Raw genomic sequence first — 22,593 nt, 5'->3', positions numbered from 1 at the left:
TCTGGGACCGAGACACTATACTACAAGAAGCCTGCAAGATTGGCTTCTATGAAATTGGGAACTCAAAACTGTGCATCTTCCCGGACTTCACATTGGAAGTACAATGGCAGAGGAGAACATATAACGCGCAGAGAAGCTGACTCCGAGATTTGAATCTAAAATGTATGGGGAGTTGGGGTAGATAATACCAAGTTGGGGATTGGTATTATCTGGGGTGCAGTTAAGGGACAGGGAGGAAGCAAGGCACCTGAGGAGAGACCAAACACTGGAAAGTACAAAGCCGGGAATAGGATCATGAGAGGGGAACGGCAGCACAACATGGAAGTTGGAACAATCGGGGAAGGGTCTGGGGGGGATAAGAGGAGAATCGAGAGGAGAAGGCCCCAGAGGAGGGGGGGGGGGCAGGATACGAATTTAGCTGCTAAAATGGGAGAGATGAGAGGGCTGAAAATCGGAACATGGCATGTTCGAGGGCTAGGATCAAGACAAAAGAAACAGTGAGTAGAGGAATTTCTGAAGCAACATGGGATACAAGTGGGCCTGATACAGGAGACACACATTGGTAAGGGATACCTGGTGAATCAGGGGAGAATGCGGTGAGGACTGGTGATTGGTACGTCTTATTTGACTCAGGCAACGGGCATGCTGATCTGGGTGGCAAGAGGGGTACCACTACAGCTGGAAAAAGTGCAGAAAGATGAGATGAGGAGGACGGTGGTGCTGGTGGGTACATGGGAATATCGTTCAATGTGTCTGGTGAACTAATATGCACCAAATATTGACGACAAGGAATACTTCCCCTTGGTGCTACATATGATTGGGTCGTACTGAGGGGAAATTATCATAGGGGGGGATTTCAGTAGTCACCTAGACACGCACCTGGACAGGACTGGGGGAAGGGGACCCAGTAAAAAGCATATGACAGAGTCACTTCACAAGGTAATGGAGGAACTCGAACTGGTGGAAATATGGAGGGAAAGGCATGGTGAGGAGAAGGGGTTCTTTGGGAGTACACGGATCGTATTCGCGCCTGGACTGTCTCCTAACGGGGAGGGAACACTACCAGCAATTTGAGAGGCCAGAATATTTGGGACGCACTCTCTCTGATCATTCCCCCCTAGTGGTCAAGCTGTTGGGGAGGGGTAGGAGACCACCACAGCATATGTAGCGTATGCAGAAAGGGGATTTAGAAGATGGGGCGTTTAATAATGAGATACGGAAGGGGATGGAAAGTTATTTTGAGTTAATGAGGGATCGGTGAAGTTGATGGAGGTGCTCTGGGAGGCCTTCAAACCAAATATAAGGGGGGGTGTGCCTGTCCACGACGGTGGGGATGAGAAAGAGACTGCAGGAAAAGCTGCAGCGGGTGGAAGGACAGGTGGCGGAATTGGATAGGGAAGCAGCGAGGGGAATCCAGGTAGGGGACAGATTGGCGCAGAACCTAGAGCTTCACCACAAGACCCTGACAGATCTGACCCACTTTGCAATTGTAAAAGGGATGCCCGACTACATGGTGAGGGAGACAAGGCGGGGAAGTTATTAGCTTGGCTGATAAATAGGGAAAGTCCAAGACGAGTTATAACCCAAATCAGAACCAAATTGGGAGAAATAGTGGGCACTCAGGAGCGGATTAATGAGGCCTTCGCGGAATTCTATGGGGAGCTGTATACAAGCGAAAAGGGTTAAGGGGAAGAAGATATGGAAGACCTGCTGGACATGGTTCGGCTACCAAAACTGGGGGGTGACGTAAGGGAAGAACTGGAGGCCCCAATAGAGGAGGGAGACATTAGATGGGCAATACGCTCCATGAAGAAAGGCACGGCTCCTGGCAGTGATGGGTTTCCCATAGAATTTTACTCAGAGTTTATATACCTCCTAGCCCCAAAGCTCAAGAAGGTACACAACGAGGCTTTTGAGAAAGGCAGCCTCCCAGAATTCATGAGTGAAGCCATAATAATAGTGATTCTGAAGGAGGAGAAGGACCCGTAGGATTGTACGTCATACCGACCAATATCCTTATTGAATATCGATGGGAAAATCTTGGGGAAGAGTCTGGCAGCCAGGATGGCAAGGGTAGCTCTGATATTAGTCCACTCAGATCAATGTGGGTTTATCGGGGGAAGAAATACTTCCAGTAACATCACTTGCCTACACCACGTTATGGATCACGTAGAATCTCAGAAACAGGACATGGCGATTGCCTCATTTGATGCCATGAAGGCGTTTGATTCGCTGGAGTGGAAATGGCGATTTCGAGTGTTAGGGCTTGGGAACATATCTGTAGGGAGGGATTGAGGATAGGGGACTCAGTACAATTCTGGAAGGGCCTACCCCTTTCCCTGATGGGTAGAGTGGCACTATGCAAAATGGTGATCCTACCGAGATTGCTTTACTTCTTCACCAATATACCAATCGTGGTGAAATAAAATGTCTTTAAATGCTGGACAGTAAAGTGGGGGTGCTATTATGGAACACTGGAAGAAGGAGGGTGTCCTTAGCGATACTACGAAGACCTAGGGTGGAAGGAGGGCTGGGCTTACCCGACTACGAGAAATACTTTATAGCAGCACCGCAACAGACTGTGCTGGAATGGGGACAACCAGGGGGTGGAAACCCTGAGGGGGCTGGTGGGGAGGATTCCACCACATCGGAGGGGGGTTGAATTGTTATGGAACCCAATGGGGAATAAGGGAACTACAATTGTGTTTGAGGCAGTCAGGGAAACATTGAAGAAGTATAGTCGGAAGAAAGGACCTGCAGGGCTTTATGGTGGGAATCTACCGTGGGGGGTGGACCAGAAACTGCGTCAAGCAATAGGAAGAGCAGGGATACAGAGGCTCCAAGAGAAGGGATGTGAGGTGTTGAGGGAAGCTACTGACCTTTGCACAATGGTGCATGCAGTTTGAGTTGCCAAGGGACCTATTTTTGGTGTACGGAGCAGTGGTTCGAAGACTGGGGGAAATATGGGACGGAATTCTAGAGGAACCGGAAACGAGTCCACTGTTATGGGTACTACTGGAACAAACAGGAGTTAAAGCAAGGATCTCACACATTTATAAAGCCCTACAGGAGGAAGAACCGAAGGGGGAATTAAAGGTGAAGGAGACATGGGAGGTGGATATGGGGTACCAGATACCAGAGAAGGAGTGGGTAAGAATATGAGAACTGGTCCAGAAGGTGTTGCGGAATGCCCGATTTCAACTGGTCCAATTTAACATTATACACAGAACATATGCGACTCCAACCAGACTACGGGCGATGAATGAAAGTCTGACGGATGAATGCGGTAGGAGCCCAGCAGAATTTTGGCACATGATATGGGACTGTGAAAATATAGCGGTATACTGGGGAAAAGTAATCAAAGGGGTGAACGAGTTGCTGGGACAAAATTGGAATGCATCCCGAGAATATGTATTTGGGGGACCCTCCCAGGGGGGAAGAGACACAAAATACGTAACAGGATGATACGATTCCTATTGATATTAGCCAAACGCTGAATGTCCATCGCGTGGAAACACCCACAGGGACCGGCCATAACAATGTGGCAGGCAGATGCCAGAGTTAGAGGTCAAGAAGTAACATAGACTGGGGTCAACTGCTGAATGACCTGACAAAATCCAATGACCTGAAACCAGCATGAGGCGCTAGACAAGGAAGTAGTACGGAGTGGAGGGTAGGGAAAGGAAAAGGGAGGTATGACAGAGCTAAGGGTGATCTTCGGGGGGTAAGCTGATATGAGATGCTGACTACTATAAGGGAGGGGAGAGGTGGGAGGAGGTGGAAAGGGGTGTAGGGCAGGAGACCTTGTGGGACTAGACCCAGAACAAGAACAATGGGGCCGGGGTGGGGGGAAATGTTGAACCCATTTTTTTCTGGTCTGTTGTTATGAAAAATGCAAATAAAAAGTGTTTAAAAAAATACGCCTGACACGCACTTCACACATGCAAAACACACATCATATTACAAAAAAAAGCCTTCTTGCCTTTTTGCCCAGCTTCCTGGTTCCTGTATCTGAGCTGCAAGGAAGCCGAGGGAGAAGGGGTTGGAGCTGAACGTGGCATGTGACAGCCACTTGTCACGGTCAGCTCCAACCCCTACTGAGTGCCTCCACGGTCCAGCCTTCACCCATATGGGTGAGGACTGTGCCGGGGACCCACCAGACTTGGTGTGGCGGGGTGCCGCGGGAGGGCATGCTACACCAGGAGCACATTTTCTTTTTTTTTAAAGTTGGGGACGCAAGGGAGTCCCCACAGTTGCACCTGTGCCCCCCAGGAATCGCAGTTGTGACCCCTGGCAAACCCCAAACGACGTCTCTGGTCCACCTATAACTCTACATGTGCACCTTTCCCTCTTTTTTGGCCCTCTCACAATCCCCCCAAAGTCAAACTGCCCCTCTCTTAATATCTTCTTCCTCTGACGCATTTACCTCCCCACAAAAATGTTGCATAATACTTGAAAAAATGCTGTGTGATTTCCACGGGAAAGACTGAAACGACCAGACTGAAATAGTTTTTTCTAGCCCTCCGCAAAGTGTAAAACTCATCAGTGTCTCCTCCCCAACCCCTACCCAGATATGGAAACTTCTTTCCCTCCTCCAAATATAACTTTCAGTACTTTGCCTTGCCTTTTTCAAGTTCCTATGGGATTATTGTGAGCACAAAAAATGGCAGGTTTTCATTTCTGAAAAATCTCAATGCTGCAATGCACAATGGGAGATGCATAAAGTTGTTTTGTACCATAAGCGCAATCTTCTCCATCAAATAGTTTAAAAAAACAAAACAGCAGGAAAATGTACAACAAACCACCAAAAGATACACTCTGCACAAACTTGTTTCTTCATTGGCACAAATCCATCCAGCAGTTTTCGCTGATGCTCGGTTTTGCCTACAAGTGATAAAAAAATATGTTGCCAAACAATGGGCCTAATTCTCAGTTTGGCATAGTTTCAAAAAAGTGATGGTAACGGACCACTACTTTTACCACTACACCAAATCCTGAGTTTGGCCTTGAAATGGAGGATTTACCTCCAACGGCATGCTGGAGGTAAATCCTCCACCGTATCGCCGGAATTACTGCTTTTGGTAATTCTGCTGAAATCCCCATGGAGTCCTATCGACTCCAGAAAATGGGAATTTACACTGCCAACCACCACTTGTAATCCTACTGTAAATCCGCAGGACCAAGTGGCAGTAACACTAATTACATTTGGTGGTACTTCAGTGGAATTACCACCGAACTACCACTGAACCCGTAATGAGGGCCAATTTATTTACTATAATATGAATTGTGGCTATATATGGATCGTTTTATATGAAGATTTGAGTAAAATTTACATTAATAATAATGGAAATTGTCATCTTTTGGAACCTTTTCTTGGGATAAGATGGTTAAATGCGGCAGATGGCCACACTCGATGCAATGTGTGGCATTTCTCTTCATGTTTCTATGGGTCCTTGACTTCCTTGCACCTAATTTCTTGCGTTACACCCGACCTATTACAAGAGTCTTTCAAAGGCATTTAGAAGATATCCTTTTTGATGAACTGGTGCACTTCTTCTTCTTCTTGCTGATAGATTTGTATCCATCGGCAGTGATTTTGGGATACCGAGGCTTGAACCTCATTACTCCTTCTTCTCGGGTTGAGTATGTAGTCGTGGGTTTGTATTCTTCTTGGTCTGTGTGTTCTTGTCACTTAGTGCTGGTTTCACAGGGTCTTCGCAGTGATGGGCCGCGGGTAGCGGTCGAAGGGGTTTGCAGTGGTGGCAGTGAGTCTTCTGATCAGAAGGTTCGGGTTTGTATCCAGCCCTTGGCAGAAGTTCTTACTCAGCTTCGCTAGATGTTCGTCCACCACCTCGATGTCCAGGTCTCTGTGAAGGTCTGCTATCCTTGTGAAGATTGGAGCTCCAGGCGATATCTGCAGGGCCTTGTTCTGGACTATCTGAAGACTCTTCCGGTGTCGCTCATGGCAGGTCATCCATGCTGGGGAGGCATATGTCAGGGTTGGTCTGATGATCGCCTTGTAGAAGTTCATATTTGTCCGGAGGGGCATGGACTTGGTCTTCAGGAGTGGGTACAGCGCTGCCATCTTTCATGTTGCCTTCTGCTGAGTATTCTTGATGTGGCTTTCCCAGTTGAGTTTGCTGTCCAGGGTCACACCGAGGTAGTGGCTGCTGCTCTTCCATTTGATGGTCTCCCTGTTGAGGCTGATGTGTGGGTGCTCCTTGATCTTCTTTCTGGTGAACAGCGTTGCGGTTGTCTTGCTGGTGTTCAGTTCTATCCGCCAGTCGCTGTACCACTTCACTATGGTATCCAATGAAGCTTTCAGGTTCTTCGCCAGTTCCTTTTCGCGGAATGACTGGGAGATGACTGCAACATCGTCTGCATACAGCGCCAGGTCGGTCTTGTGGAGATGTGTTGGGATGTCGTTGGTGAAGAGGTTGAACAGGAAGGGTCCGAGGTTCGATCCGTGTGGCACGCCTGCTCGGATGGGATGTGATGAGGACATCTCAGACCGCATGGTGACATGGAAGGTGCGGCCTCCCAGGTAGCTTGCAATCGTCTTCACCAGGTAGTTTGGAAATCCCAGGCCAATCATCTTGTGCAGCAGTCCCTTGTGCCAGACTCGGTCGAATGCTTTGGCGACATCCAGGAAGACGATTCCTGTGGATTTCTTGATGTTGAATCCATGGCTGATGGTGTCCATCACTCTCAGTAGCTGATGGGTCGTTGCATGCTCCTTTTGAAATCCAAACTGATCCTTTGCTAGTAGATTTCTTTCGCAGGCGAAGTCGCTGAGTCGAGCGAGTAGGACCTTCTCCAGGAGCTTCGATAATCCAGAGAGCAGGCTGATGAACTGGTGAGCAGGGACTTCTTTGTGTTTCAATAGAACCTCCTGGTAACCATCACAGGTGTGGAGAGTCATCTGCAGTTCTGTAGAAGACTCAAAACATTCCGCTTCAGGATATCGTTAGGACTTCACCCATAATCACTCACCAGGCTGTTGTCTATGGTTTATTCCACCTTTTAAGCACCTATTGTGTTTGTTTTCTGCACTTATGCTCTCCTTCATGTATGGCACTGGAGTGAGCACAGATTAGTTCTTACCATTTCTCTTCTCCTCACCCTCCCTTGCGCTTAACGGATGTGAAAGTCTCCAGAGCCTGTGACGAAAAGATGTCTTGTTCCCTCCCCATTTGAATTGGAGGCTTTGCGAAGTGGCTGTTCTTGCGTTTGGCACATTATAAATGTTTTATACATAAATAGGTGGAAAGCAAGAATTTAGGGACATAGATATATGTGTACCATTGCTTCATATACTGTTCAAGTTAATGTTCCATAGATCCAGTACATGTCACAAGATGTACACTACATACAACCACAGGCAAGCCTTGCCCAGACCAACTGATAACCCCCTTCAAACCTCAGCATACCACCTGCATCACACTCCCTGCCATTCCACAAATCTCCATGCTCAGAGATTCCACACAGAACAATGATGTCACGCTGATGCAAGTTACAACACTGCATACAAAATGTGTCTGATCTTTCTTTCACCTGTATTTTTTTCTTTTCTTTTTATAAACCAATTTGTATTGGATTTTATTTTGATAAACATCAACTTAATCGTCATAAAACAACTAACCACAAGGCTGATCACACTTCCCCTCCTCCCTCTGCACCCCAAGCAACACAAGTCATCAATATTACTGCTTACCAACAGTCTTGGCGTACAGTTCCGACAGGTTGTTACTTGACGTTCATATGGGTCCCTCCCATATATAATGTCTGGTGGAGCAGAATAGTAAGGAGTAAAAACAAGGCGTAAAGCCGTTTTTACCTTGCTTTAGAGGAGGTGAAATACTTCCCACTACGCCTGCAAAACCTCTCCAGGTTTACATCAGCATGAGATTTTTATGCTGGTGTAAAACGAATGGATTCCTCTGAAATATGCCTGCAATTAGCACCTGCTAAAAGCAGGTGGATGCCATAGAAATTCATGGTAAATGCCATCTGCAAAGGGTAGTTTGCAGGCTGCATTTACCTGTTTTTAAGATGTTTGGGGGGTGGGGGGAGAGAGTAAAATGGAAGAATAAGGGTGATTTTGCCCTTTTTTACATCTTCATTTTCCACTTTGTTTTGTAAATTTGGAGAATTGCAAGCAGGGGGCCCAACACCACTAAGTCAATACGTCGGTGGTACCCTGCATGCAATTACCACTTTTTTCAAAATGAGCCTGACTCTGCCCTGACGGCTGAACACTGTATGACATCCCGGCAGGCCAACTCAGCCCCTCATCCTTACAAAGTCGATAAACTGAGCACCTTTACATTGGGTAGTGATAGCAATCATTGTTAGAGTGCTTAGAAGTCGAAGGAATCCTGCATTATGTGTTTTGTCAAAGCTCTAACTTCGTCAAAAAACGTGACATTAGTATAATTATTGATTTACTGTTAGCCTTTGTTCAATGGACAGTGGCAAGTGTCGCTTAGATTTAAATAACCAAGCAGGCCCACCTGACTCATTAGGGAGTGTGTGGGCTCAACTCCAAACTCGTGTTCACAACCTGCAGACCCAGTTCTCCTTGCATGCTAGTCGAATGGCGAATTATAAGGCTGTTGCTGGGGAAGTGTATATCCATCAAGGACAATGGTTTACCATCAACTACACCTGCCCATCACCACAAGTGCCGTAACTCTATGTGACCTTGTGGGTGATAACTGTGTTTTGCTCTGACTTCCAGGTTAGGGTATGGAGTCGCGCCAGGAAGAATGCTGAGCAGTTCGCTCGCACAGTCACAGGAGTGGTGAAGGTCTGCGACTCGGCTAAAGAGGCTGTTACAGGAGCAGATGTGATTGTCACTGTTACTATGGCAACTCAACCGGTTTTATTTGGAGAATGGGTAAAGCCAGGAGCACATATAAATGGTAAGAGCATTAGTTTATTAATTTTTAATCTGCATTCATTGATTTGGTAAGGACATTTCAGTGAAACTCAATGTATGTGTCCTGATATTTAAACATTTGACCACAGGTTGCTTTTGTTTGTGGCTGAACTGAAATATCATTGACATGTTTCCGCATAATATGGATATAGCTAACTGGTTCATATCCCCCATGATTGTGGAAGTCTGTGTTTGTAAAGGCAACACTTGCATTTGTAAATGTGTATTGTGTACACAAGGGATTGTTGAGGATGCTTCATTTACTCGTATGCAATATGATCTCTAGGGTGGACAGTATAGACGTTTGTCTTAAAACGCCCACACGCACATTGTCTCCAGTGTCATATCTCGTCATTGTATCTGCATCTTTCCAAAGAAAATTCTTGAATGGGAACAGCCTCTCCTGGCCCAGTTTAAAAGGCTAAGACCACCATCCCAAATATTTCCCAATGGCAGAAGTTTGGAATTCACCCAGCTTAGTGTACTTCTGGACATTGGCCCGCGCCGCATCCGGATAGAGCTGTGGGGACCAGCTGGTGCCACACTAGGACAGAACTGCAATGCTAGCATGCCAAAGGTCAGATAACCCACTAACCAATATAAGCTCAAACTCTGCATACTTACCTCTCTCAAACTCACACAACCATCTCTCGCACAACAAGTCGCACGCACTTCACAACACTGCAACAACACATAAACCGGACCAACAGCACAGCCGGCCTATCACAGAACTGATACCAGCACCAAAGCTCAGCATCTGGTGTATACCGAGTTGAAGCTGCCAACAGAACACAACTCCTCTCACTATCCTACTCCCTCTTCACCTTACTAACCCACCCCACCTTATCATTTACAGATCCGCCAGAGCGCCTGGGGACCAATTCCGTTGGTGACGGTGCGCGGTACAAATACCTTTAACATTTAACATTTAACCTGGTCGGTCAGCTTCATGTTCAATATGGCAGAGTATAATTCAACTAGATGCAGGACAGTTTCCTTGGCCATGTCATATGGCATGACTTGAATATGTCGGCCAGTCTTTTATAAACTGTACCTAGGCGGTTGAATAGTAGCCCTCAATTTATAAGGACTGCAAGTCTTAATCTTTACATAGTATTGGCAATACGTCCCAGGATTTGCAAGTCATCTTATCAGCTCAGACCATCTGCAGCGATACAGTTTTCAGGTTTGTAAAATGTGTATTCCTGGGAAAGGTAGATTGAAACCTTGCGAAACCTGCAGAGCATCTCTGGTCAAACCACTATTTTGATCATTTCTTTCCTGCCTCCCAGGCACACATGTCATGATCTCTGCTTCCAAAAGGTCAGGGTTTTCCCAACTCCCTTGGAAGCAGATCCATAACCCAGGTTCCGAGTGCCAACCAGTCCCAATTGGGACCTTTTGGACCCAGTCCTGGCGCCAGTGGCACCAGGCTCATAAATATGCCCAGTCCCAGCGCTGGAAGCGCCGGGCTCATAATGCTTGGGTGGACTTACCTGCAGCAGACCATGCTGCTTACTTGCCTGCCAGTTGAGCCTCTGATCCTCTTCTGTTTGGAACTACTTTTCCTGTTGGGTGGGGCAGGAGCCACTCCCTAGATTCAGAACACTGGAACTCTTCTGGAAAGCAGGAACTCTTTTCTTACCTAGGCGTGGCTGTGGAAGGAGACACCTAAGCACTACAGGAGGCTATTTAAACCACACCCGATGGATGAATCTTGCTTTGCGTTATTCTGCATCCTCTGCAGCAGAACGCTCATCGTGTCTTCTGCATCTGATCCTGGGCCTAAGGAAAAAGGCTTACCATCCTGAATCCAGTCTTCAGCAACACCTATAAAGACAAGAAAGAACAGGTTAGCATTACGGTCTTCAGTGACAGCTCTTCACTTACCTGGTCCATCGGCTGTCACCAACGCCTCGCGCTGCATTCCGGCATCTGAAAGACAAAAGCTTACCAACTCTTCGCACGCTCCGGAGGCCTTCGCCGCTGCATCCCGCATCTGAAAGACAAAACAAGGTGCGTTTAAAGACATTGGGGAACTTTAATACTCACGTGCCATTACTCCTTTCCACATCTAACCCAGTGGGTATTCCGGCACCCTGCAGCCGCTCCGAACTTGTACCTGCAAAATAAAAAGACAGTTAGAGCGCATCGTGAAGCAGGCAACAAGCGCTTACTTACGTGCTTCCAGGCGCTTCTATTCATCACACGGGCTCCATCTTCAACTCACTTCAGCCCGTCATCCGCCATCGCCGGAACCCTGCAAAACAAGAAACATCATTACTAAAGACTTTAAAGACATTAGAATTACTCGAAACTTACCGTTTGTGCAGTAAACGACGGACAGCAGTCCTCTGAAGTCAAGAGGCCTGCTCGCCTTATCCAGTGAAGAAACTGGTTACAGCACCCTGCCCCGAGGCAGATGGAGAGCACGGCGTTCACTTACCTAAGGTGAGAGCGTTAACCTTTGGGGTTCTACAGGAGAAGAGAAAGGGAAGAAGAGAGAGACATTCAATAACCCAGTTCCTTAATCCCATATTTTCTATCTGCAGACATCTTACCCTTCCAGTCAGACATACAGTGCACAGAGGTCCAGCCCAAAGAGCCAGCCGTGTGTTACACATCACCTTTGAAGATACGGTATACGCCCAGTCAAGACCGGCGCCTCTACGGGAATCAGGTGAGCGTTACAGAACGCAAAGCCTACCACAAAACTCCCGTCCAGACGCTATGGAAACCTCGGATACCGACCAGCTAGCCCAGTTACTTGGGGAACTAAGGGCAGAAGTGCATGCAGCCCGTTAGGAAACGAACGCTCTAAGAAGGGAACTGATTATTTCCAAGGAGCGAACAGATGATCTCGCTAGACAATTGCTACAGTCACAAGCCGGACAGACCCGGTTACCCGCATCTGGGGGAAATCTTCCTTCTACATCCTCTATGAATCCAGTGCAGATCAACCTACCTGGGAATGTACCTCTGGCTCCGCCCGAACGATTTTCTGGTGACCCAAAGAGGTTTGCAGTATTTATCAATCAGTGCCGGTTGCATTTCTTATGCCGGCCAGCAGCCTTTCCAACTGATCAAGCTAAAGTAGCTTTCGTGCTTTCGTACCTTAGTGGCAATGCGGCAGACTGGTCGATTCCTCTAGTAAATCAAGATGATCCGGTCCTCCATGGTTTTCAAGCTTTTCAGCTCAGTATGGAAAAACTGTTCGCAAGACATTCACAGGGGCAGGCCTTGGACAATGAGCTTCTTTCGTTGCGACAAGGTAATCAAGACCTTTTGGCTTATATTGCGTCTTTCAACAGAATGATAGTGGAAACTCAATGGCCTGAGGACAAAAGGATTACGCTGTTTTATAGAGGTCTACGTGGAGAGCTCAAAGATGTGTTAGCCCAAGTAGTGAATCCCCCACAAGATTGTTCGGACTATATAGACTTAGTCGTTCAAATAGATCACAGACTGCAGAACAGGAAGGCCGATCGTTCCAAGTTTGATGCTCGAGTATTTTCCAAACCGCCAACTCCTTCCAAAGGAGTAGACTCCGGGGAACCCATGCAAATAGGGGGTCTGAAAGGTCCTCTAACACAAAAGGAGCGGGAAAGGAGAAAACAGTTGCAATTATGCCTCTATTGCGGAAACTCAGGGCACTTTCTTCGAGACTGTCCGGTGAAACCTCCCAAGAAGGCAGTAGGAGCTGCAGTTACCAAAGTTACAAACTCTGAGCAGGGAAACGACCTCGCCCGAAAAGAATAGAGGTCCTCTTGCCGAGCGTGAAAACCAGTTCCGTGACCTCGCATTTCGTGATACCTATGGTCCTCATTAGCCCTGATAATCCGGATCGATTACATGCAATTGAAGCTTACGTCGACAGCGGTGCCATCGGCAATTATGTGGATCATGAAATGGTTTTGAGGATGAATCTAACTCTTTGTCCCAAGGCTGTAAAGGACGTCATTACTACGGTGGATGGTACGGAGATAGCCTCCGGGCCAGTAACGCATACCACTCAAGAAGTGACGCTAGTAAGTCAAGATGGACACCATGAGAAGATCGTGTTCGATGTGATCAAGGCCCTTCAGTTTCAGATTATTCTAGGAATACCTTGGTTAGAGAAACACAATCCTCTGATCGATTGGCGAGCAAGAACGGTCCAGTTTCCAGAATGTGTCTCTACTTGTCACCCTCCACCTGGTGTTGCACTGGCAGCAATTTCTTCAGAGACTCCCCAGTTACCTCCCGAATACCTAGAATACCAAGATGTTTTCCGGAAGGATCAGGCTAACTCTCTACCTCCTCATAGGTCTTATGACTGCCAGATAGACCTGATACCTGGATCTACTCCTCCTTGTAGTAGAATTTATCCCCTCACCGAGCCTGAGAACCTTCACCTTTGACAATACCTGGATCAATACCTGGCAAATGGGTTTATTCGTCCTTCCAAGTCCCCTGCTTCTTCAGCTTTGTTCTTCGTTCCAAAAAAGGAAGGAGACCTTAGAATTTGTATAGATTATCGCTCCCTGAACCAGATCACCGTTAAGAATAGATATCCGTTACCTTTGATCCCTGAACTCCTGGACCAAGTCAGAAAAGCATGCATATATACAAAGCTGGATCTTAGAGGACCTTACCACTTGGTACGAGTAAAAGAGGGCGATGAATGGAAGACGGCCTTCCGCACCAAGTATGGGCTATTTGAATATCAGGTCATGCCCTTCGGACTTTGCAATGCCCCGGCCGCCTTTCAATATTTTATGAACGATGTCCTCAGAGAGCTCATAGATGTGTGTGTTGTTGTTTACATTGACGACATCCTCGTTTATTCTTCATCGGAATCTGAACATCGGAAACACGTGGAAATGGTCCTCAAAAGATTGCGTCAACACAAACTTTTCGCTAAATTGGAAAAATGTGTTTTCAACGTGACTGAAGTTGAATTCTTGGGATTCATATTATCACCTGGCGGAGTGCGTATGGATTCAAAGAAGGTCGATGCAGTTCTCAAATGGCCATCACCATCCTCCGTAAAAGGGGTGCAAAGCATGTTAGGCTTCGCTAACTTTTACCACAGGTTTATCCCCGAATTCTCTCGAATAGTCCAGCCCATCACTGCCTTGTTAAAGAAAAACAAACGTTTGGAATGGTCTACCGAGGCGGAACAAGCTTTCCAGGATTTGAAGACTAAATTTATCTCTGCACCAATCTTAAAACACCCTCGCCCCGAACTCCCCTACATCGTGGAAACTGATGCTTCAAGCCTTGCCATGGGGGCAGTTCTATCACAAAAGGACCCGGTAACCAATCAGTTGCATCCCGTGGCATTTTGGTCCCGCAAATTCTCGCCTCCTGAAATCAATTACACGATTACTGACAAGGAACTTCTGGCTATCAAGTCTGCCTTTAAGGTTTGGCGGCATTATCTGCTGGGGGCCCGACACACCGTTACTGTGATTACGGATCACCGAAACCTGCAATATTTGAAAACCGCAAAAGCCCAATCCTCTAGACAACTCCGTTGGGCATTATTCTTTGCCGAGTTTGACTTCATAATTACCTATCGACCTGGTACAAAGAACGGTAAAGCTGATGCCCTTTCTCGGATGGGAGTGGAAGAACACTTGATCAACCCTAAACCTGTACCAATCATTCCCGAACAAAGAATTCTGGGTGTAATCGCCACAGAATCCATAGAGGAAGTTAAGGATAAAGCCAGGCAACTTGTAACTCCAGCAGACATACAGAATTGGCATCTGCAGGGAAAGGACTTTGCAGTAAAGGACAACTTATTGTATTTCCAAGAACGATTATACCTACCCAGCACAGATTTACAGAAAAAAGTAATCTCTTGTTATCACGATTCTTTAATGGAAGGACATCCCGGTATGGCCAAGACCTCAGAAAAGATCAAACGCTACTTCTGGTGGCCATCTTGGAAAAAAGATATCAGAGACTTTATAATGTCCTGTGGAGTATGCGCCCAAAACAAGAGTCAAAAGGAAGGACCAGCAGGCCTCTTACGCCCTATTGACATCCCACCTCGCCCTTGGCATACGCTTTCTATGGACTTCATCACCGATCTAACTCCATGCTCCGGATACAATACGATTCTAGTAATCGTGGACTTATTCTCCAAGATGGCGCATTTCATTCCGCTCAAAGGCTTGCCAACAGCAGCAACTCTGGCCCGAGAATTTCTCGAAAACATCGTCCGACTGCACGGTTTTCCTTCGGTTCTAATTTCGGATCGAGGTAGTCAATTTATTTCTCATTTTTGGCGAAGTTGCTGTCGGTCGGCTCAAATTGATGTGAGACTATCGACCAGTCACCACCCTCAGACCGACGGACAAACCGAGAGGACCAATCAAACTCTGGAACAGTATTTACGCTGCATGCTGCAACAAACTGAAAAAACTTGGAAAGACATCCTTTGGATAGCCGAATATGCCTACAATAACTCTGTCCATTCGGGAACTGGGAAAACCCCGTTTTTTCTTTTGTACGGCAGTCACCCTCGAACCTCGGAGTTGGATCCCCTCCAAGATCTTGAAACACCAGCAGTAGACTACCTGCATTCTACAATCACCCAAGCCTTTAAGGAAGCTGTTTCTCACCTTCAAAGGGCTAAAGAACAATACAAGAAAGGAGCAGATCAACATCGGAAGGAAGCCCCTCAATATCAAGTAGGGGATCAAGTCTGGTTATCCACCAAATATCTACCTCTAAAAGGGCCACACACATTCAACCCAAGATACCTTGGTCCCTATTCCATCACTACCATAGTAAACCCAGTAGCGGTCAAGTTGGACTTGCCCCCGCACATGAAGATACATCCGGTCTTCCACGTCTCTCTATTAAAACCCGTGCAATCTCAAACCCGACTAACTAAATCTCCAAAACCTATCCTAGTTGATGGAGAACTCGAGTTTGAAGTCAAAAGCATTCTGGACTCCAAGATCTCCAAATCTAAACTATTTTACCTAATTGACTGGAAAGGCTACGGCCCCCACGAGAGATCCTGGGAACCTGCTGAATATGTCCACGCTCCTCGCCTAATCAAAAGATTTCACCGAACATTTCCTGACAAGCCAAACCCCCCGGAGAAGCCCGGTTTGGGAGGGGCCTTGAGGGGGGGTACTGTCATGATCTCTGCTTCCAAAAGGTCAGGGTTTTCCCAACTCCCTTGGAAGCAGATCCATAACCCAGGTTCCGAGTGCCAACCAGTCCCAATTGGGACCTTTTGGACCCAGTCCTGGCGCCAGTGGCACCAGGCTCATAAATATGCCCAGTCCCAGCGCTGGAAGCGCCGGGCTCATAATGCTTGGGTGGACTTACCTGCAGCAGACCATGCTGCTTACTTGCCTGCCAGTTGAGCCTCTGATCCTCTTCTGTTTGGAACTACTTTTCCTGTTGGGTGGGGCAGGAGCCACTCCCTAGATTCAGAACACTGGAACTCTTCTGGAAAGCAGGAACTCTTTTCTTACCTAGGCGTGGCTGTGGAAGGAGACACCTAAGCACTACAGGAGGCTATTTAAACCACACCCGATGGATGAATCTTGCTTTGCGTTATTCTGCATCCTCTGCAGCAGAACGCTCATCGTGTCTTCTGCATCTGATCCTGGGCCTAAGGAAAAAGGCTTACCATCCTGAATCCAGTCTTCAGCAACACCTATAAAGACAAGAAAGAACAGGTTAGCATTACAGTCTTCAGTGACAGCTCTTCACTTACCTGGTCCATCGGCTGTCACCAACGCCTCGCGCTGCATTCCGGCATCTGAAAGACAAAAGCTTACCAACTCTTCGCACGCTCCGGAGGCCTTCGGCGCTGCATCCCGCATCTGAAAGACAAAACAAGGTGCGTTTAAAGACATTGGGGAACTTTAATACTCACGTGCCATTACTCCTTTCCACATCTAACCCAGTGGGTATTCCGGCACCCTGCAGCCGCTCCGAACTTGTACCTGCAAAATAAAAAGACAGTTAGAGCGCATTGTGAAGCAGGCAACAAGCGCTTACTTACGTGCTTCCAGGCGCTTCTATTCATCACACGGGCTCCATCTTCAACTCACTTCAGCCCGTCATCCGCCATCGCCGGAACCCTGCAAAACAAGAAACATCATTACTAAAGACTTTAAAGACATTAGAATTACTCGAAACTTACCGTTTGTGCAGTAAACGACGGACAGCAGTCCTCTGAAGTCAAGAGGCCTGCTCCCCTTATCCAGTGAAGAAACTGGTTACAGCACCCTGCCCCGAGGCAGATGGAGAGCATGGCGTTCACTTACCTAAGGTGAGAGCGTTAACCTTTGGGGTTCTACAGGAGAAGAGAAAGGGAAGAAGAGAGAGACATTCAATAACCCAGTTCCTTAATCCCATATTTTCTATCTGCAGACATCTTACCCTTCCAGTCAGACATACAGTGCACAGAGGTCCAGCCCAAAGAGCCAGCCGTGTGTTACACATCACCTTTGAAGATACGGTATACGCCCAGTCAAGACCGGCGCCTCTACGGGAATCAGGTGAGCCTTACAACACAGTGAAGAGCATGCTTCATGTAGCCCGTAGTTCTAGCCTCATTACATGATCTCTGCAACTGGTAGTGGTACAATGGGCCCCATTATCAGTATGGCTGTGATGGGGGAAAAGGCAGTAACAGAATTGCCACCCTGTTTACTGGTCCGTCAAATTGGGAGAATAAAAAAGTGGCAAATTCCCCAGTCGCTTATTTGGATGACGGAAATACCGCCAAATAAATGGCACTGATTCCTTTAGAGGAATTGCTAAAGAAGAAATTGGCACACAGCACCTCCACAGATAATAAATAGGAAATACCACCAAAAACTGGCTATAATTCCTCAAAAAACAGTCCAGTTACTTCCAACAAAGAGCTGCAGGTAGAAGGCTGCATGTGATAAAACAATTAAGCCCCAGATGAACCCAATTGCCTACAAAATGGTATGCAAAGGTCACACTGACCCCCCTCGCATTGCTCCCCCAAACATTACCAACACCGCGCAGCACCTAGTATTGGCCAATTTCAACATCCAGAATCTACTGCTGTATATTTAGGGTTTCCCATTTTCAGTGGGGTTTTTCCAGGCTTTTTAACATTTCTCAAAATGTGTGTTTATCAGTGGTTACTACCCGTTTCTCTAGAACAAATCACAGAAAACTGTTTTTCTAGTGTAGATAAAAACATATATATTTTTTTCCGCTTCATGTATTTTATACATAATTCTTTTGAAGCAAAACAAGAAACATTCAGCCCTTTTTATCTCTTCGCATCCTTGGGCTTGTAGCCCTGCATTATTTATTGAAAAGGAAAACTACACATTCAGAAATGCAAAGACTCAAGTTGGGAGTCAATGGGGTCCAGTTGCCTGACGTAAGGTAAGATAAGACCTCAAATTAATTATGCATTGAACCTCAATAGATATACTACACATAGTTAAAAATCATCATGGAATACAGGAGAGGAAGGGCGAGATGCATGGGGAGAGAGACATGTTTATCTGTATATTCATTTTAAAAGCTGCATGCCGGACTAGTATTTAATGGAGGGTCATTGGAATACAAGGCGCCATTTGATCAAGTAGTCCATTCGGATATTCTTGGACAAGTGGCTAACTGCAGTTTTTCAGGCCTTCAGCTTCGGGAATCCAATAATTAACTACAAATTGCTATTTATTGTAACTATATGGCCCATAAAATAAATTATTATTAACATAGCATATGTCCTATTTCTGTTTGGATCACATTTAGATACAAAGATGTTCTCTAAATGGCAGTTCGAACTTTGCTTTAAATTTAACAATGGAAACCATGTTTAACAAGGTCCGCGCTGTCATATAGTGGATATTTCTGACCTCTTCAGATAAACCCCTAAAAGGGAAGATTATTTCCAGGGGCAGAAACCGGATTATATTGGATTGTACTTAAATCCTAAAAGCCTATGTATTATGCAGTTGCATCACCAGCGCCAAAGACACTCCCCTAGCCGAAGGCGAACGAGACCTGAGGTAAGGAGGTGACTGCTTCCTCAGAGCCAGGTCGGCTCCCTTGGCCTTGACAGATGGGCAGCTACTGACTCTGTATGCGTTAACATCATAGACCTCTCACACTGATCCTGACCGACATCCTAAGTGGGATGAGCATCAGAACAGAAAGGCCACCACTGCTCAATCTGGTATCTGTACTGCACGTTTGTGCCATGGACACCCTTCATCACAACATCGGCGTTCTGCACACCATGACACCAACATTATTCTCAAAAGTGATAGTGCAGGAGGTTGTTGCACTACTGAAACATGTGCACCACCACAGCTCCCTGGAGCAGATGTACCTCAACAGGAAGCAGCGCATTTCAATGAACATTCAGGCGACATGTAATGCAGATCTCCTAGGGACCCCTGCAGTTACCACTTCCCAGGGTCAGCACTTGATGCCCTTGTGACACGAAACAGTACTTGCCTGGATACATGGAAACCTATGGAGGGCAGAGGGCAGTGTATCTGGATGTTCGGTATGCAGGGAAAGTCACAATGAAATGTCTGTGACAACTAAATCAAAGGAAGGGAACCCAAGGATGGGCAACTCTGCATCTTACATGTCAATCATGCATACCTACTGTGTGTGCTGTGCATGATCAACATGCTTGCTTTGTGTCATGTTGCACTTTGTCTCATCATCCCAAATGCCATTACAGAAGCAATAAACAGTGGAATAGATACAGAACCAAGTATTAAAAATGAAATAGCCCATGCTCTCAGTGACCTTTTCATGCCCCTATGTGACCTTTTATCATGCCATTGGCACCTATTCATGAACACAGGGATCACCAACCTCATTGGGAGCAATGTAACTGGGTCTGTGTGAAAGTACCGAAGGCAAAATACATATAATAAATGCAAAAACATAAAAACCATTAAACTTAAGGAAGGACGTACTGCGTTGCGCAGGTCAGCAAATAGGCAATGTCGATGTGTAACGTGGTAGCTATAACGTGATGCTGTAAAGGGAAGTGTACAGAAATGTCATACTACAGGACTAAGAGCACCTTCAACGAACTCTCAAAAGGTACATATGTTATTGCACTGTTGCCTGAAAGGTTGTAGCCACAGGTGCATGAGAGACAACACAGTAGAAATAAGTGGTCATCACACTCACAGCTTCCTAAATGTGGTCTATTACAAGAGGGCCAGGCCACTTGCATCTTCCCTTGTTGATAACACCAATCTATATCCCCAGACACAACAGGAGTTGGCTTACGAGCCCATATCTGAGCAGCGTCAGGGATTTCATGCTGCTGACGGGACTTTCCGGATGGGGTGGGCCGCAGGACACCACCACTCATTTATAGCCCTGTATAAGTCAGGGAAATTGTTCTTGTTTGTGCAATGCTACACAACGTTTGCACGCACAGGAATGTTCCTGTGGCCCTGAGGAGGACAGATTGAATCCAGACTCTGAGGATGAGGATGACCATGCAAGTGCAACAACATGGTTGTGAAGAAATAAGTGAGGGGTGGCTGATTCTTCAGGAGCTGGGTTGCAGGGTTGGGCTGTTGTCCTGGTGAGATCTGTGACATATGAGGAAGAGAGGGAGTAGATGGCACACACCTTCACCTAATTACTTAAAAACTGCCATCTGCTCTGAGCGCAGTGGTTTGCCGGGGCAGGCTGTTGCCCGGCTAGCCTACGAAGCCTGTGAGCTCACAGAAGACCAGGCAGTGGACGGGTTTTCCCGCAAGTTTTGGGAGCCTTTTGTGATCGTTTTTCACCATCTGGCTGATGCTGGTGATGCCGGCCTGCGATGTTGAAGCCACAGAGTCCTGGAGCGTTGGGGTTGCTCTGGATTGCATCTTGCCCACTTTTATTATTTTCCTCTTCGACCTTCAGTGAGATCACCAGATCACCAGCTCTATGATCACTGCGCGGGCCATTGGCATTGCCCGAGGATCTGGAGGCTTCTGTGGTATGATCATTTATTAACTAATTAACTGATTTCCCAATTATTTTTAAGTCCTTTTTTCTCCAAACTTTCAATTACTGCCTCCACCCTAGGCTTCCCCTGTGCATTGGGTCAGCTATATTTATTCATTTATTTGGCTTTTGCTCAGCTCATAAGCACAACGGCACATCTAGTGAAACAGTAGAATATAAATGATTGTAGCTGTACTGTCCCAAGCTGCGGGATGCACACTGATAGGTTTAAAGTTCAAGGTGCAAATTGCTAGGGGGAAACGGACTCTGGCTGCCCCCCAAGCCAATCAGGCGTTCCTAGCTCATGTGCGCCTTCCTAAAATGGCCAGGTGAAAGGCAACGGCTGATCCCCCTGGCAAAAGGCTAGTAAAAAAGTCCAGAAATGGAGCAGGTAAATGTAATACTGTCTCCCAAACAGTCTTGAATCAATATTTGTACATGGCAGGCAAATTTAAGCAGAGGATTTGTGCTACGGAAAAGGCGATAGAAAATGCAGTCTTGGGACGAGAACTTTGCTCAGTGTTGGGCGAGTCCCAGGGGAGTTGCGGGGGTGGGTGGGGCTTATCTACAACCCGGACCCGGGCCTGGAGTGGGGAGTTACAGTGCCCAGAGAACCTGTAAATAACAACCAGCCCATCTTCAAACTGAGCCGTGCCCCACAGGAAATACAGGATATACCGGATGGTCTGAGGGATGTTCCAACTGTGATTTCATCGAAGGTTCAGGCCTCCGGCAAAGTCGATTTGACTTCCACTTTTCTTCCCCTTCTTCCTCCCCAACAAGCAGGGACTCTTTCTAGATATGGCAGAGACTACCACACACTCAGCCTCATTACGAGATTCTACCACCAGGATACTGGCAAATGCAGACAACATTTTTTCCGAGATTGCCGGTATCCTGGTGGTAGAACCAGGATACCGTTAAATGCAGATACCGTTTTTTGGCACTCTGTCCGGCGGCATTCCGAGTGCCGGAATGACAGTTTAAATCCCCATTCATGGAGTCCAATAGGAGTCCAGGAGGGGATTTGCTTCTGGCACCGGCAGTGCCGGTGCCGTTAATTAGGGCTTTTTTGCCAGTAGGGCACCTGGCTTACCTCCAGCAAATCTGTACTTGGGCGGTCCGGTAAAGTGCTGGTATCCATGAATATCGGCACTTTTTTACTGCACTGCCCGACTAATAATGAGGCCCACTGTCCTGATACCTATTCTGTTTTATCTTGGCATATTGTTGGTGTCAAAACAACATTTCTAACCCCTTCTGTACTTTCTCTTGTGCAACATTTTGAGGTTATTTTGTGCATCAGACCTATCTTGTAGAGCATCCTATTTTGAATGGGTATACATCCTATCTGCTCCCTACAAACAAGAAAAATAGAGGTAAATATTATGGAGTATTATCAATATTATTAAAGGTCTGTATGGAGTATGAAGCTGTTCTTTGCGACACCAAAATGGACTGCTTACAGATAACATTGACCTCAAGTAATGGTACATACATGGTAGTCTTTAATCTTTATAACAGTCCTCATGAAGATGACCTGGACAGATTATCCTCCTTTAAAACTTTTATAGAGGATTAGGTTATATCTGAGGTCATAATTTTGCTAGGCAGCGATTATAACGAAAACTAGGGAACGGTCTCTCGAAAGACCTTTTTGACATATAAAA

At 46.6% G+C, this 22,593-nt stretch overlaps 1 protein-coding gene across 1 annotated transcript in view; it reads left to right on the top strand.

Moving 5' to 3' along the window:
- Positions 1–22,593, top strand: part of CRYM (crystallin mu) — a 358,261-nt gene that overhangs the window by 203,631 nt on the left and 132,037 nt on the right. The window contains exon 5 of the mRNA XM_069647676.1: positions 8,741–8,924. Within this exon, the coding sequence (XP_069503777.1) occupies positions 8,741–8,924 (184 nt within the window). The remainder of the gene's footprint in view (positions 1–8,740; positions 8,925–22,593) is intronic.

The sequence above is a fragment of the Ambystoma mexicanum genome, chromosome 2q (assembly GCF_040938575.1).
Source record: "Ambystoma mexicanum isolate Mex_15411 chromosome 2q, UKY_AmexF1_1, whole genome shotgun sequence".
In the NCBI taxonomy this organism is placed as follows: Eukaryota; Metazoa; Chordata; class Amphibia; order Caudata; family Ambystomatidae; genus Ambystoma; species Ambystoma mexicanum.
This window is presented reverse-complemented; position numbering and strand designations above follow the sequence as displayed.